General features: G+C 38.7%; 1 protein-coding gene across 2 annotated transcripts in view; it reads left to right on the plus strand.

Annotated features, from left to right (window-relative positions):
• The window catches only part of vash2 (vasohibin 2), a 33,669-nt gene extending 22,621 nt beyond the window's left edge, over window positions 1-11,048 (plus strand). For both annotated transcript variants that reach the window (XM_088626338.1, XM_088626337.1), the window contains one exon: window positions 7,162-11,048. In XM_088626338.1, the coding sequence (XP_088482464.1) occupies window positions 7,162-7,234 (73 nt within the window). In that variant the 3' untranslated portion in view covers window positions 7,235-11,048. The remainder of the gene's footprint in view (window positions 1-7,161) is intronic.
• Window positions 11,049-16,150: the final 5,102 nt, after the last annotated feature.

Consider the following 16,150-nt stretch of genomic DNA (forward strand, 5'->3'; position numbering starts at 1 on the left):
TGTTGGAGTGTGGAACAACCTACCCAGTCATGGTATTGAAGCCGATACCCTGGCTTCTTTCAAGAAACAGCTGGAAGAGATTATTGGCTAGATTAACCACTAAACAAGCTAGATGGGCCGATCGACTCCTTTCCTTTGTAGCTGTTTTTTTTGTTCTCCTGCTTTTCACTTCAGACTCTTGAATTTCTATGTCTTACATTCGGTCTGTCATGTCCATGAAGGTCAGGGTGGAGACCCGGGGAGGTCAAGGCCAGAATAGGGTGCCTGGAGTTGGGTGTTGGGGTTCTTGCTATGCTAATGTTTGCACACATGCATGTCTAGTGCTTGGAACATCAGTACGTGTGTGAGGAAGAGACTTTAGCATTAACAAGTGACGTCAAATACAGGATGTTGCATTAAAGGAATGTCAAGAATGTAACAGTTGATGAACTTGAGGATTTTTAAACTGAAAAATTGCAGAACTTGAAATATTCAAGCTCTGACCACTGCTCCACCATTCTGTCCTCCAGTACAGCAGTAGTATTTACAAGCTGCAATAAATGTCACTAGTCAAGTCCCAATTAGACCTTTTAGCCTTGTGGGTCACACTACACTTGTGGGTCACAGTGTACAGGTAATGCCTGAAAGGAGTGCTTCATTGTTTTTCCCCAAGGAGCTAAATACATGTTGCTTGATGGTAGTTAATTCATTCATTGCAGGTCTAAATCTTTTATTGCAGGTTTGAGTTAAGAGATGTACAGTGCACATATAATTGCTAGTTGCTGAAACTCGTCCAAGTGGTGTTCTTCAGTGGTTTCTGATACGGACAGTGTATTACAATAATGGGGGCAATCACAAAACAGAGACATATACTTCTCAGATGCTGACAGCAAAATTAGTGGGTAGCAGTCCCAGCAATCTAGTGATGCCATGTTAATGGTACCTCGCCATGCTAGATAGCACAAAGAGGCCGAAGTCTGTGACTGTCTCCTTCTTCCCCACCTGCTTGTAATTATTTATAAGCTATTCTTCAACACACATTAAGCATTCCACTTGTCATCTTTTCAGAGATGTTAATTAGGGAGATAATTTGAGCCCACTTAATCATAGCTCAGGCATGAAAGCAAGATGTCACAAAAGAGCTGCATCCCCTTTAATCAACAGGCAGTCTTTTTTTTCCCCCATAAGTACTCTAAAATCTTCACCTCTTTAAAACTCTGGCTTCCAGCTGGGCATCATCTTCAAGTTAATTCCAGGTTCGAAGTTACCTGTCATTAGTACCTTGCCTCAAGACTTAAGACACTAAATACACTTCTTTGTAAAATATATCATGAAGAGTTGGGGTTCAAGAAATGCACAGAAAACTGAAAACAATAAATATTTCTGGCTGTTTGTAAATCTTTACACTTTGTTTGTTCTGTGGTTTAGTATTACCCTACTGTCCATAATTGCTTTGTTGCTGGAACAGTTTAAAAAGTACAAAACATGCCTGTAAGCAATTATGCTTTTCGAATTAAAAATACATAATGAAAGGAGTCTATCAGCAATTCAGAATTGTTTTTAGAGCTCGAAAAGCATTTTGAGCTTTTCATTTGGGTAGAATGGATGCTATTAATACATGAACCAGTTCATAAAAATGCTAAGAATAGCTTTCTATAAAATGACAAAATGTATAGTTGCAGTGTTCTTAAAAGTCCCTTTGGGATCATCTGTGAAGATTCAATAGTTAGAAAGCACATCGCTGGGGTTTAAAGAACATAACTGCTGTTACTCAGTTGTAAGGGAGGCTGAATGATAATAATGTTAATTGGGCACAGCCTTGGTGTGTGCTCTGTGACACTGTTTAGCAGCTTGCAGTTTTTTATCACTTGAGTTTGTTTCTGTAAAATACAGCTAATGTCAGGTACAGGATATGATACAGTACATTCCAAATGTATTATGAGAAGAAGAAAAGGCATTCAAAGTGATGTAGGAAGAAAAGATGTTAAAGTGAATGAAATAATTGTAGTATTTAATTTTTCAATCGGCTGTCACCTCTGTTGAGAGTTTTGGAAACAATCGAGAGACTTTGACAAAAACCTCCATTGATATTTACGGCAAGGAAGGAACATGGGTAGTGGTCAGTGTTTCATATTTAAAAGTGTGAAGGAATGCGAGCATGTGGTCACATTGAAACCTGTGCTTCAGTTTAGAGCCTAGTCTTGTGGGCACTCGCTAAAAAACAGGAATGGGTATTCCTAGTCCTGGAAGCTGGTGCGTCTGTATGGTACTCATGTAGGTTTGTTGCTAAGAGCTCTGGTTTCCTCCCACCTTCCACACTCATCTTCCATCCATCCATTTTCTAACCACTTTATCCAAAGCAGGCTTGTGGGAGCCATTGCCTAACTAAGCAAGCAGTGGGTTCAAGGTGGGATACACCCTGAACGGGACACCAGTCCATTGCAGGGCACACACAGACACGTATACATTCACATCAGGGCCAGTTTTCCCAGAACCAAATTTACCTACCAGTATGTCTTTGGACTGTGAGAGGCAACTGGGGCACCTGGAGAAAACCCATGCAAGCACAGGGAGAACATAAACTCCATGTCAGTATTTAACTGACTGGACGGGTGTTCTGAGCGGTGTGTAATCATTCCTTGCATTCTGTGTTTTTAGGATAGATTCTGTGTTGCTATGACCCTTACTAGTACAAATATACACAGATGTCGTTTCAAATGATTGTAGAGTATTAAAATGTAGGTTGCCAGCATTTGAAATTGTGCTGTTAATGCAGCCAAGGGCAATGCTGTGTAATCATTCATTAATAATACATTATTTCAGTGCAAGCAGAGTCCCAGACAGTCACTGAGACATCATTCCCTTACTGTGCCATTACAGAAACGAATCCTGAAGTTAGACTATGAAAAAAGGTTTCTTTCTTTTATTTTCCAAGCAGCTCTTGAAGCATAGATGGTAGTGTTTCCGTTAGTCTCTGGTATGGTTCTTTTGTTACAATCCACGGTTATTGATAAGTCTTTGCCAACTTCGAACCAACTTGGCCTTTATCCCTTTGGTTAGTGTGCTGCATTTTAGACAGGTGATTGTTATGGTCAAAATAAGAACCTGGGTCAAATTTCAGTTTTACCTCTGTTCTGCTTGAGCCTTGCTTGAAAACAATAGAAGAGTCTCACATGAGAGGCAACAATCAACAACACGTGCTTATTTATATCCTTATGTTAGCAGTGAGAAAATAATTTTGTTTAAGAGAAAAGAGTTTAAAATCTCAGGTTTGCTCAGGTTTCCAAACTGGCATGAGTATCCTTCAGGAGCTTTTTTGTTTTAGAGTGTGCCATGAGCCAGACTATTGCTTTGGGAGCTGTTGGCTTGCAGGCTCCAGTCTTCAGATTTATTTAATACCAAGCTGTCAGCACTGCACCTTTCACTGGGGCTTCACTTTAATGTCGTAGTAGACTGCATTTTCTAAACATGTTTATAAACCTCCACATTGTATTTTAGCACAAGTGACAACTGTAGTTAAATTGTTATACCTCATTTTTTGCAATTAAAGTTTACTTTTAGGTTTTAGTTTTCATGGAAAAAATATCAAATCATATGTGTAAACCAGTTAATAAAAATGCTAAGAATAGCTTTCTGTAAAATGACAAAATGTATAGTTGCGGTGTTCTTAAATGTCCCTTTGGGATCAGCTGTGAAGATTCAATAGTTAGAAAATGCATTGCTTGGGTTTAAAGAACATAACTGCTGTTAGTCAGTTGTAAGGACAGCTGAATGATGATAATGTTTATTGGGCATAGCCTTGGTGTGTGCTCTGTGGCACTGTTTAGCAGCTTGCAGTTTTTTATCACTTGAGTTTGTTTCTGTAAAATACAGCTAATGTCAGGTACAGTTAAATTGTTATACCTCATTTTTTACAATGAAAGTTTACTTTTAGGTTTTAGTTTTCATGAAAAAATACCAAATCATATGTGTAATGCAGTTTGGCTTTTCACTTGGATTAATATAAAGAGGCATCAAAGTTTTTGATTTTGTATTACACACACTTCTTCTTAAAGAAAGGATTTTTCCTGTTTGCAAGAATAGTAGGATTGCTTTAGTCTTAATCTATGGCAGAGTGAGCAGAGCTGAGTCAGCCCCAGGTCTGTCTGCTCTGTGACATTTTTGCAGTGCATTACTGCTTACAGCTGCTTCAGGGGCTGTGTGCAGAGTGAGAATGTTGTGCTTTACTTTGGGTCAACAGTCTAGAACAGTGTGGGGAAAAAAGACAATGGGAATACCAGCCTTCCACAACAAAGACACTGTTTCATTTTGACCTCGGATGGGAAATTGTTGTTTGGCGGCCTTTGTCTCGCATGACACATTCTTTCTTTTGGTTTCCACTTCCCAAGTGTCCCAAAGCATCCACATAGATAGACATGGGCTGCTTTCCACAGTATCTTGTCATATCCTCCCTGGTCAACAAGAAACAAAAGAACATTCACTTGGTTCCTCTTGGAAATGAGAGGAATGGGGTGATAGAAACTAGAAAATCCCCTGCTGTACTGAGCTTACCCTCAGCAATGAGGTGACCCTCTAAGGAAGAATGAATCACCTTACAGTGGAATTCGGGAATGACATCCGCATGTGTGGAAACAGACATTAATACAATCAGTTGTGGTCTTTGACTGCAGGATGACCAATTTCAAATTAGCTTCATTCAAACTAATGTCTAAAAATGTTCAGGGAAGAGAAATGAGTAATGGAATATATAATTAATTTGTGCCCACTGAAGAACTGCTTACATTAAAAGGCTTATAAGTGCTGCAATTATTAGGGGATATATAAAGCCATTGATTATGCACCTTGACAACATAGACCTATTTTTATGAGTCATTAGGTTTATAAAAGGAGGATACCAGTATATCTTTGTCTCAGGTTGTTTCTGCTGAGCAGTCCCTCAGTATTTGTACAGTGGAAAGCAGTTGAGAAGTATAATTATAAAGTAAAATAAGAAGCATAAGAAAGTTTACAAATGAGAGGAGGCCATTTTACATATTTAGCTTGTTTTGGTTAGCAGTTAATTCATCCAAGGATCTTACACAGCAATCTCTTGAAAGATGCTAGGGTATCGGCTTCAACAACATGTCTGGGTATTGTTCCACTCCCACATCCCTTTAGATAAAGAAGTATTCCTGTTCTCAGTATTAAATTGTGTTCTTCAGAATTTCCACTTGTGCCCTCTGGTTTGTTTTTCACCTTGTTTATTCTTAAGAAATCTAATGGGTTTACTTTGTTAGTGCATTAGTACCCAAAACATGTCTGCCTGTTCTGTGCCAAAACTATTTAATACATATTTTTGTCCTTCCCCTGCCTGAGACATATTGACTTCTTCCTTGAAGGAACTCGTGAATTACGTACAAATTTAGTATATCAGCTGTTTCCCTTTCATTGTTTAAAAGTCTTACATTGTACTCCTAGATACACAGTATGTGACTTCATCCTTGATGGTTCTTTTGCCATTGCAGTGCTCTAAATATCTTATTTAAATTTTACTTAGTTTATTTTAATTGGAGGAGCAGGTGGGAGAAGCTGGGAAATTCCTCTCACTCTGCTCATTCTCTGAACTGAGATGAATATGGTGAACAAAATTTACAGGGGAGAAAAATATTTAATATATTTGGCTCTGATAAAACAGTTGTCTTCCAGGATCTATACAGTAGATGGTTAATTACAAGTCACAATTCATGATTACCTGTCACAGAAAAATTATTTTCCTTCAATTAAAAGAACACAATAGTATTTCTCTGAAGGGTATGCTGGAAAAAGTAAACTTTTAAGGCTTTCATTCAGCACTGCTCTCTGTTTTATTGTTTGGCGAGATAATTTAAGGACTTCAGATCAAAGTGTAGCATTACTCTCAATCTATACTGATGTGATTATGAATATAGCATTTTTTCATTCATATTCATGAATGAAATTAGATATTCATGGAAAAGTGGAATCTAGGCTTACAAAAGGCCAGTAAGCAAAAAAAAAAAGATTCAGAGATTTTCTCATGTGACAGAACAGCAGACTGTATTGTCTTTATGCCATTTGGAAACCTGCTACAGTCAATGAACTTTCTTCAATTCTCTGTGTTTGAAAACACAAAGCAGAGTGGATCCTGCCATAAGGGGCTATGATTTTGTCCAGGGGATTAAGTAGTGATTCACAGAATTCTGTAGTTCCTTTTTATTTCTATTTTATGTATCAAAAATAGCATTTAAAACCCCTGTGAAATTGCTAATTGCTGTTTCTACTAGCATATTGGCACTGAGCAGTAGAGGCACACTTTGTTTCTGACAAGATCTGCTAGTATTTGCTCTGGAGCAGTGTTCTTAGATTTACATTTATCCTTTAAATATAGCCTTAACCCACAGACACCCACTTACTGTCAGCATTCTTCACTATTACTCAGCAAGTGAAGGATTAACCATTTGGCTGTACTCCTACCTGATCTTGATTGCCTTTTGCCCATTCATGCAGCCACTATTGAGCTCCATCTAGGGTCTAGAGTCTGTGAGCAGCACTGCCAGGGCTTTGATTTCCAGAGGCTTTGAGTCCTTTGACCCACTGGCCACTCTGATAGCCCACTCTGATATGCCCTTCTCATAGCCGTCCTAATAACTTTGCAGCTACCATTCTAGTGAAATTAGATGAATAATTAATAATTTCTGGACACTCCACTCAAAGCACTTTACAGGTAATGGGGACTTTACAGAGTAATGTAGCCAATTCATAGAGGGGGATTATTAGGAGGCCATGATTGGTAAGGGCCAATTGGAAATTTGGCCAGGACACCGGGATTACACCCCTACTCTTTTCGAGAAACGCCCTGGGATTTTTAATGACCACAGAGAGTCAGGACCTCGGTTTTACGTCTCATCCGAAGGACGGCGCCTGTTTTACAGTATAGTGTCCCCGTCACTATACTGGGGCATTAGGACCCACATGGACCGCAGGGTGAGCGCCCCCTGCTGGCCCCACTAACACCTCTTCCAGCAGCAACCTTAGTTTTTCCCAGGAGGTCTCCCATCCAGGTACTGACCAGGCTCAGCTTAGCTTCAGTGGGTTGCCAGTTGTGAGTTGCAGAGTGATATGGCTGCTGGGTGATATGGCTTCTAGATAAATCCAGAAACATAGTGAATTATGTTTTCTTTGCAGGCCTGCGGCACTGGATAGGAAACCTGCTGAGCTCAGCACCCTGAATGATGTTGGCTACCAAATTCGGATCTGAAGAAGCCATAGGAACTGCCTATTCTTTTTCTTTCTATGGTGCTCTTTTTTTGCACTTTATCTCGAAATCTGTTTTTAATCTTTTATCTTTTTAATGGACACTGTGCAAATTTATATATACTTGATATTTTTATCGTTCTTAAAAGGTCTCAAAAGGACATGCGATTATGTACAGTGCACAATGAAAATAGGTCACTGAAAAGGAAGTGAGAGGTGAAGATTTTAATCACCTTTTTGGTGATTATCCCATGTCTACATTTATGTTGACAGAGGTTATCATTTTGTTTTGAGCTACCATCTTCTTTAAGACATGAACAAATTCTTCAGGTGTAACCCTAAGAAGAAGGAACTTGTGTTTTGGATCAGGAAGCATTGGGCAGTATTAAGAGATTACAGGACTCTTCAGCATGAACAAAAGTCAAAACTGTACACTCCATAGACTGTCCTTTAAGTGGAGTAATTATGTAGCAAACAAAGAGTTTTAAGATTTTATTTATATATATGTATATTGCAGTAGAGGATTCCTTTAAGGGATGCCCTTTGAGTGTACAGTTGGGACAATGTGTTCTCCAAATGTTTCTGTTGTAATCTGTGAAGTAGCATAACTTATCTTTAAACAATATTCTTTGAAAAGTATATTTTCAGACAGCTGAGTACCAGTGGATTAGCCCAGCATTTGAGATCAAACGTCTCCCCTGAAGAATCTTGGTGAGCTCTGAACAGCCAGTGGTTCTGAGAAGAAAATACGCTTGGAATATAAGCCAACCAATGAACAAGGCTGAAAAGAAAACAATATGTTCTGTGGGACAGAAACACAAGCCTCTGCTCCTGTCAGGCTGATTTTTCATTTCTGTATGCCTTCACTTCATTCCCAAGAGCATCCTTAGTAAAGACATCTATGAACTCATCACTTACTTAATAGGGAGCCATTAAAATGCAAATACAATAAGCGTTTGGGATATTCAGGTATGGAGCTGTGTCCGCACATGTAGGCTCAAAGGAATAGGTAACAGCCCATTCCGTGCTGAAAGGTAAAGAAAAGAAAGACACTTGGCTGCTTCAGGTGTGATGAACATGTGACTTTCAAGTGTTTGTGATGCTTTATAAAACTGTTTCAAAGACTAACAGGTATTCAAGCACTGCATCTTTTATTTCAAGAGTCCTTTTTGAAAGGATTCCTGTATTACAGAAGAGGAGAAGCTGTGCATAATCCTAAATTAGCAGTTCTAGTTTGTATGGAATGGTGAGGGAGTGAGTATAATGTCATGTGAAGGTCAGGAGATCTGCACTCATCCTGCGACTGGTTTAGCTACAGTAGAATCCATTTGTTTAATCACTGAGCGTTTTCCATTTGTTTAATCACTGAGAAATCCAGAATGAATCTGAAAAAAACTGACACGAGAGTCACTAAGCACATGGATATACAGTACTAATTGAGTAGCAATATAAATTAAAAAGGGCTCTCTAAAATCATGTGATGTGGTTCTGGAAGGCCCCTTAGTGTTGGCACATAGTTTTTCTAAAAGTATTAATTACATTATTGAATATACCTTCAAACTGCTAGATGCAGCAACCTGTGAGTAATCAGCTATATAATTCTTATCTCCACCACAAGAAACAAAATTAGTGTCAGTGTATTGTAACCCAGGGCTTTTCATGGCAGTAACGACAGATATAGAAGGGATCAGGTAATTGGAGGTATCATAATGGCATAAAATATGCTACTAATTGCTACACTGTCCATTCCAATGCACAAAGTATTTTCCTAATTTTAGTATTGTTGTTGCCTAATATGGTTCAAAACACTTTCTTGGATAGGAATGGCTTCATAAATGTATTCTAACCATGTTTAAGTACTTTAGCATTCAATATTCAGCCCAGAGGTAATTTTTAATGGAGTTATGATGGCAACTTACAAAAGAGGGCTAGCTACAATTCGAAACTGAGTTAAGGTAAATTGTCGACAAATATTTCTAATCCCTTGGTGAATTGATTACCTCTGTATGTGGGTGTAGAAATTACATTGTATGCAGAATGTGTAAGAAGGATAATTCTCATTTTAGTGTGACATGGCCTTTGGGGTTGGTATCAGTGCTTTGTAAATGGCACATTTGTTCTGATCCACAGCATGCGTGTGTATATATATATACTGAATGCGAATTAAGAGGATGGTTTTAATGAAAATCTGAAGAGAAATGCAAGGATTCAAACCTTTATATTACACTTTAGCATTTTGGAATAAATTAGCAAAGCTTTCAGCAGGAGCCAGTTTCATATTAACAGGTCTTTAAACACTTGCTCAGCATTGAGAAGCACTGCTGTTCACAATATGTCTCAGCACCAATTTTTCTAATATGCTACAGCTGTAGCTGCTCAAGAAAAATGATGTGAAACTTTACTTTGCAATTAAACTATTATTTTAGTGTCTGATTTTACTTTTACCAAAGTCTCATCTGCTTTGATCTAGGCAGAAAGTTTAAAATCGAAACATACCTCGTTTTAACGGCACTCTGTTATGAGTGGGGAAGCAGTCAAGGTGCACACACAAAGGTCTTTTGGATTGGTAATTTAATAGCACAGTTTGGTATGACCGTGTAACTGAGTTTGTGTGACAGAAAAATTATATGTGATATTTTTATGTTTAATGTGGATATTGATTGGAACTCATTTTTCACTTTCAGCACAAAGATAATTGCTAGCATTTAAGTTACTTCATGTCCTCTTCACTGGACCTTCCTCAGTGTGAGCACACAGAAGATGTTTTCTACAGATTGGTAAATTTCACACTATTAATGACTTCTAAGGACTGATTTAATTTGTTTTTTACAGTTTGGAATGATTCTTTTGAAAGCAGTCAGAGTGCACAAATAATGCACACTTTTCACAATAACACACAGACATTTTAGTGCTAAAATTATTTAGCACTGGCTAGGTGTTGGGTGCCAGTTTTCTAAAATAAAAATACCCATTTTAAGATTTCATATCCAGAATGGAATCTTTGCAGTCTTTAAAGGAAAATCAAAATGTCTTTAGTATACACAAGGAAAAGTAGTTGCAGGAATCATGAATGTTTTTTTAAACATACTGGTATCTCGTATAACTGTTAGCCTGGCACATTCTTTTCAACTTGTGTTGTGTGCTGTTAATATCCATCTAGCAGAACCTGTAACCTCAACACTTAAAAACGTCATTAACAGACATGATTTGGTAACATTTGTGGAAGTATTAGACCCAATGTTTTGTATTTTACCAGTGAAGATACTTCAATACTGTTAAATTTAACCTTTTTGAAATTTGTTAGTTGCTAATTAATAGCACTCTTGCCCATCATGGGTAGGCCGTTTTACATGATTTTGGTGAGGACCTTGACATACTATTAATGCAAAACTGAATTTCAGTGTTTTGTAAGCATCTGGAGAAATTCACTTTAAACTGTAACTATCTACAACATATGAAATACTGTTGTCTTTCCTGTTATGTTTTCTTCAAAGGTGTACCTATGAAGATTGTGTTTTTCATAGTGAAAATTGCCCTTATTCGGGCTGCAATACTTTACCTAAATATGCTGAGCAAATTAAAGCCTGTTTCAATGCTCATCTCTTCTCCTGGTATTGCTGTGGAATGTGGTTTAGTACAAATACTACTCTTGATTGTTTTTTTTTACTGTTCTGCACTGTAAACAGCTACATTTTCTCTATCTTTTCTCTAATCATTGGAAGTATTTACTTGGTAGATTAGAATCCCTCAATGCAACAGATGACTGTAATGTTTTTACCTAGCATGTGTTTTAATAAACAATGGAATTTTCTTTGTAACTTGCTTGTTTCTCCCTCTGTTTAACCACATCCTGGTGTTGCTGATTTCAAGAGTTCCTTTGGTATTTTGTAGCCTGACTGTTGGTCATGCTTGTATTGTGGTAGTGTTAGTTAACTTAATGTTCATTTGTCCCCATATATCCTCACTATAATCACTGCAATGCATGTTTTTAATCAAAGTAACCACTGTTGTGGTTGATTAACTGTTGAATAATAGAAAACTCTTCTATTAAGAAGGTGTTTGTTTGCATAAGAAAGATATGTTATAAAAGACAAAGGATATAAGGTAAGAATACAAAGGACAATGAAAAAATACATATGAAAACAAGAATGGAGTAAGAAAATATACAATATGTAAAAAAGGTAAAATAAGGTGAGAAAGATAAAAGAAATATATGATAATTAAAAAAGACAAATTAATGTTATTGAATTAAAACACATTTTTTGGCAAACTTCCCAAATGCTCCTTTATCTTTCAGATGGGTTAGAGACTATTTTCTAACTGGATCTGAGATGAGGTGTTTCCCTGACAGCCCCTCATCTTTGGTACTTCTCGCATGCATGTTTCAGATGGTGTGAGCAAGCTTTTCATTGCTAAGAGTTGTAACATTCAGTTCACATGTAGCCGTGGGCTTCAGATCACCTGGTTAAGATATTTGTCCTGAAATAGCTACTGTGGAAGATGCTTTACAATTATAAACTTAGAATAATTTAAATACCTACAGAGAAATTCTACAATGAATCTATGAAGCCCTACAATTGTCAGTTTTGTTCTACAAAATGTTAAAAAGTTCTGCAAACCAGGACATATGAGACAAACAATTAGAACTACTTAAAAAAAGTATTGGAAATGTATTTTCTTCAATACCATATCTTCCTTGAAAATGTTTTATAGTCTACTGAGAATGCTGTGAAAATGATATTTACATGAGCAAGGATTTCAGGCCAGAGCATCATTTGGATTACAAAAAAAGATTAAATGTTGACTCCAGCTATACATCTATCCGCACATTAAATAACAAACCTAAGAGAGTTTATCGAGTAGAACATGTTTTCTGACAACTTTTGGTCTGACTCCCTTTTGGAATGGAACTACTGAACGGTGCAATATAAGATATAAGCAGAGAAAAGTTTCAGAAAAAGAATTCAGATACGAGCAAATTACCACTCGTCCTAAAGTTCACGTGGGACCCAAAATCCAGCTCTGAGTATAGATACCCTACCTGGGGTGTCAACTAAGCCTCTCTGGACATTGGAATTCGACATGTTCCCCAAATCAAAAGGTCTGAATGGGAAACAATCAAAACCATTGATCAAAGCTCTTTCAAGTGAAAGATTCAAGAATGCTTGTTTACAACTGTTGATCAGACTGACTCAGTTTTGGGATTCAGTTTCAGTGCAGTGCACTGCACCACCCAGGTCCCAGAGAAATTCTGAAAAAAAAACATTTAAGCATTTAAGCAATCTTTATCGGAGTCTCTCTGGGCATTGGATCTTGACATTTTCCCCATACCAAAAAGTATGAGTGGGAATCAAAACTGTTGATCCAAGCCCTTAAAATTAAATGAGATTCAATAATGCTTGGTTACAACTTTTGATTGGACTGAATCACATTTGGGATAAAATTACTGCGCAATGCACTGCGCTACCCATGCCCCAGAGAAATTCTGAAAAAAACATTTTCAGATAGGGTTAAAAAAAACACTCATCCTAAACCTGATTTGGGCACTAAATTCCAGCCCTGAGCTTAAAAATTATCTACGTAGTGTGTGAATGTTAACCCTAACCCTACCTGGGGTGTCAACTGAGCATTTCCGCAATCTCTATCTGGACTTCTCTGGGCATCGGAATTTGACATGTTCCCCATACCAAAAAGTATGAGTGGGAAACAATCAAGACCATTGATCAGAGCTCTTTCAAATGAAAGAGACTCAAGAATGCTTGGTTACAACTTTTGATCCGACCGAGTCATTTTTGGGTTACAATTAGCGCACGGTGCACTGCGACATCCAGGCCCCAGAGAGTTTCCGAAAATAAAATTCAGATAGGATCAAAAAAACATTTGTTCTAAAACTGATTTGGGCCCCAAATTCCATGCCTGAGCTTAAAAATTGTCTAAGTAGTGTGTGAATGTTAACCCTAACCCTACCTGGGGTGTCAACTGAGCATTTCCACAAGCTCTATCTGGACTTCTCTGGGCATCGGAATTTGACATGTTCCCCATACCAAAAAGTATGAATGGGAAACAATCTAAACCATCGATCAGAGCTCTTTCAAGTGAAAGAGATTCAATAATGCTTGGTTACAACTTTTGATCTGAGTCATTTTTGGGTTACAATTAGCGCATGGTTCTTGACAGAACGTCCACAGGTGGTGAGGGTGGGCACCAACATATCCTCTACCCTGACTCTAAACACTGGAGCCCCCCAAGGCTGCGTGCTTAGCCCTGTCCTCTACTCCTTATTTACTCATGATTGTGTAGCCAGGCATAACTTAAACTCCATCATTAAGTTTGCGGACGATACACAGTCATCGGCCTGATCACAGATGGTGAAGAGTCTGCATACAGGGAGGAGGTTGAAACCCTGGCAGCATGGTACCAGGAGAACAACCTCTCTCTGAACATCAGTAAGACTAAGGAGATGATTGTGGACTATAGAAAACACCAGGGAGGAGACCACACACCTATTTACATCAATGGGACTGCAGTGAAGAGGGTCAGCAGTTTTAAGTTCCTGGGAGTTAACATCTCAGAGGACTTAACCTGGACCCACCACACCAACATCGTGGTCAAAACAGCACGGCGGCGCCTATTCTTTCTCCGTAGGCTAAAGAGGTTTGGCATGCCATCAAATATCCAGGCCAACTTCTACAGGTGCACTATTGAGAGCATCCTGACTGGTTGCATCACTGCCTGGTATGGGAACTGCTCCGCCCGGGATCGCAAAGTACTGCAGAGGGTGGTGAAGTCAGCATAGCTCATTACCGGCTGTGAGCTACCAAACATCCAGGATATCTACTCAGCTAGATGTCTGAAGATGGCCAGTCATCCCAGTCACAAACTGTTTTCCCTCCTACCGTCTGGTAAACGGTACCAAAGCATTCGGTCCAAGTCCAACAGACTACAGAACAGCTTCTACCTCCAGGCAATAAGACTGCTAAATAGACAACCTTCAGCTCCTTTAGTAAATCACCTGTAATTGCTACATGGACACACAGTTTTCACTGTATTCAGCATAACCGGACTACTTGTATATATTGCATACACCATGGACACATAGCAGCTCTACTCATATTGAGTTTTATTCAATTACTATTACATCTATTATTATGTAAACTTATTTTCATAACCTCAATTTTGTGATTTTTCTGTTTTTGTGATTTCTGTGATTGCTGTAATTTTTGTGAGCTCGTGGAACAGACATTTCATTGCCAGCAACTACTGCTGCATGCTGTATTGGTGTGCATTTGATAAATAAACTTTGATTAGATTTTGATTTGTGCATTGCGACATCCAGGCCCCAGAGAGTTTCCGGAAAAAAAATGTCACTTAGGAGCAAAAAAAACACTCTTCCTAAAACTGATCTTGGCCCCAAAATCAAGACCTGAACTTGTCTAAGTAGTGTGTGAATGTTAACCCTAAACCTAACTGGGGTGTCCACTGAGCAATTCCGATAACTCTATCTGAAGATATCTGGGTTGACAGGAGTTTCGGAAAAAAAACGTTCAGCTAGGATCACGAAACCACTTTTCTTCGACATGACTTGGGCCAAAAATCCAACACTGAAAATAAAAATTCTCTAAGTAGTGTGTAAATGCTGATGCTTACACTATCTGTGGTGTCCACTGAGCAATTCCGAACTCTATCTGAAGATCTCAGGGCATAGGATTTTGACATGTTCCCCAAACAAAAAGGAATAAGTAGGAAACAAATAAGACCACGGATAGAAGCACATGCATTTGAATGAGTTTCAATTATGCTTGGGTACTCGTGTGATCCGACTGACTCAGTTTAGGAATACAACTGCCGTGCGGTGCATCGCGACAACCAGGCACCAGGGAGTTTCTGAAAAAACAAATTTCAGCTAGGATCACGAAACAACTTTTCCTCAACTTGACTTGGGCCAAAAATCCATCCCTGAAAATAAAAATTCTCTATGTTGTGTGTAAATGCTGATCTTTACCCTACCTGGGGTGTCCACTGAGAACTTCTGCAAGCTCTTTCTGAAGTTCCCTGGGCATAGGATTTTGACATATCCAACAAAAGAAAAGGAATGAGGAGGAGACAATCAAGACAACGGATAGAAGCACTTGCATTTGAATGAGTTTCAAGCATACTTGGGTAATTGTGTGATCTGAGTGACTCAGTTTTGGAATACAACTGTCGCGTGGTGCACCGCGACATCCAGGCGCCCCGGAGTTTTTGAAAAAAAATTTTCAGCGATTTTCACGAAACCACTTTTCTTCAACTTGAATTGGGCTAAAACTCCATCCCTGAAAATAAAAATTCTTTGAGTAGTGTGGAAATGCTGAACCTTACCCTACCTGGGGTGTCCACTGGGTATTTCCGCAAACTCTATCTGAAATTCTCTCGGCATGGGATTTTGACATGTTCCCCAAACCAAATGGAATGAGAGGGAAACAATCAAGACAACGGATAGAAGCACTTGCATTTGAATGAGTTTCAAGCCTGCTTGGGTACTCGTGTGATCTGAGTGACTCAGTTTTGGAATACAACTGTCGCGTGGTGAACCGCGACATCCAGGCACCCCGGAGTTTCTGAAAAAAAATTTTCAGCGATTTTCACGAAACCACTTTTCTTCAACTTGAATTGGGCTAAAAATCCAACCCTGAAAATAAAAATTCTCTGAGTAGTGTGGAAATGCTGATCCTTACCCTACCTGGGCTGTCCACTGGGCATTTCCGCAAACTCCATCTGAAATTCTCTCGGCATGGGATTTTGACATGTTCCCCAAAGCAAATGGAATGAGTGGGAAACAATCAAGACAACGGATAGAAGCGCTTGCATTTGAATGAGTTTCAAGCATGCTTGGGAACTCGTGTAATCTGAGTGAATCAGTTTTGGAATACAACTGTCGCGT

The sequence above is a fragment of the Lepisosteus platostomus genome, chromosome 3, assembly GCF_059453375.1.
Source record: "Lepisosteus platostomus isolate fLepPlt1 chromosome 3, fLepPlt1.hap1, whole genome shotgun sequence".
In the NCBI taxonomy this organism is placed as follows: domain Eukaryota; kingdom Metazoa; phylum Chordata; class Actinopteri; order Semionotiformes; family Lepisosteidae; genus Lepisosteus; species Lepisosteus platostomus.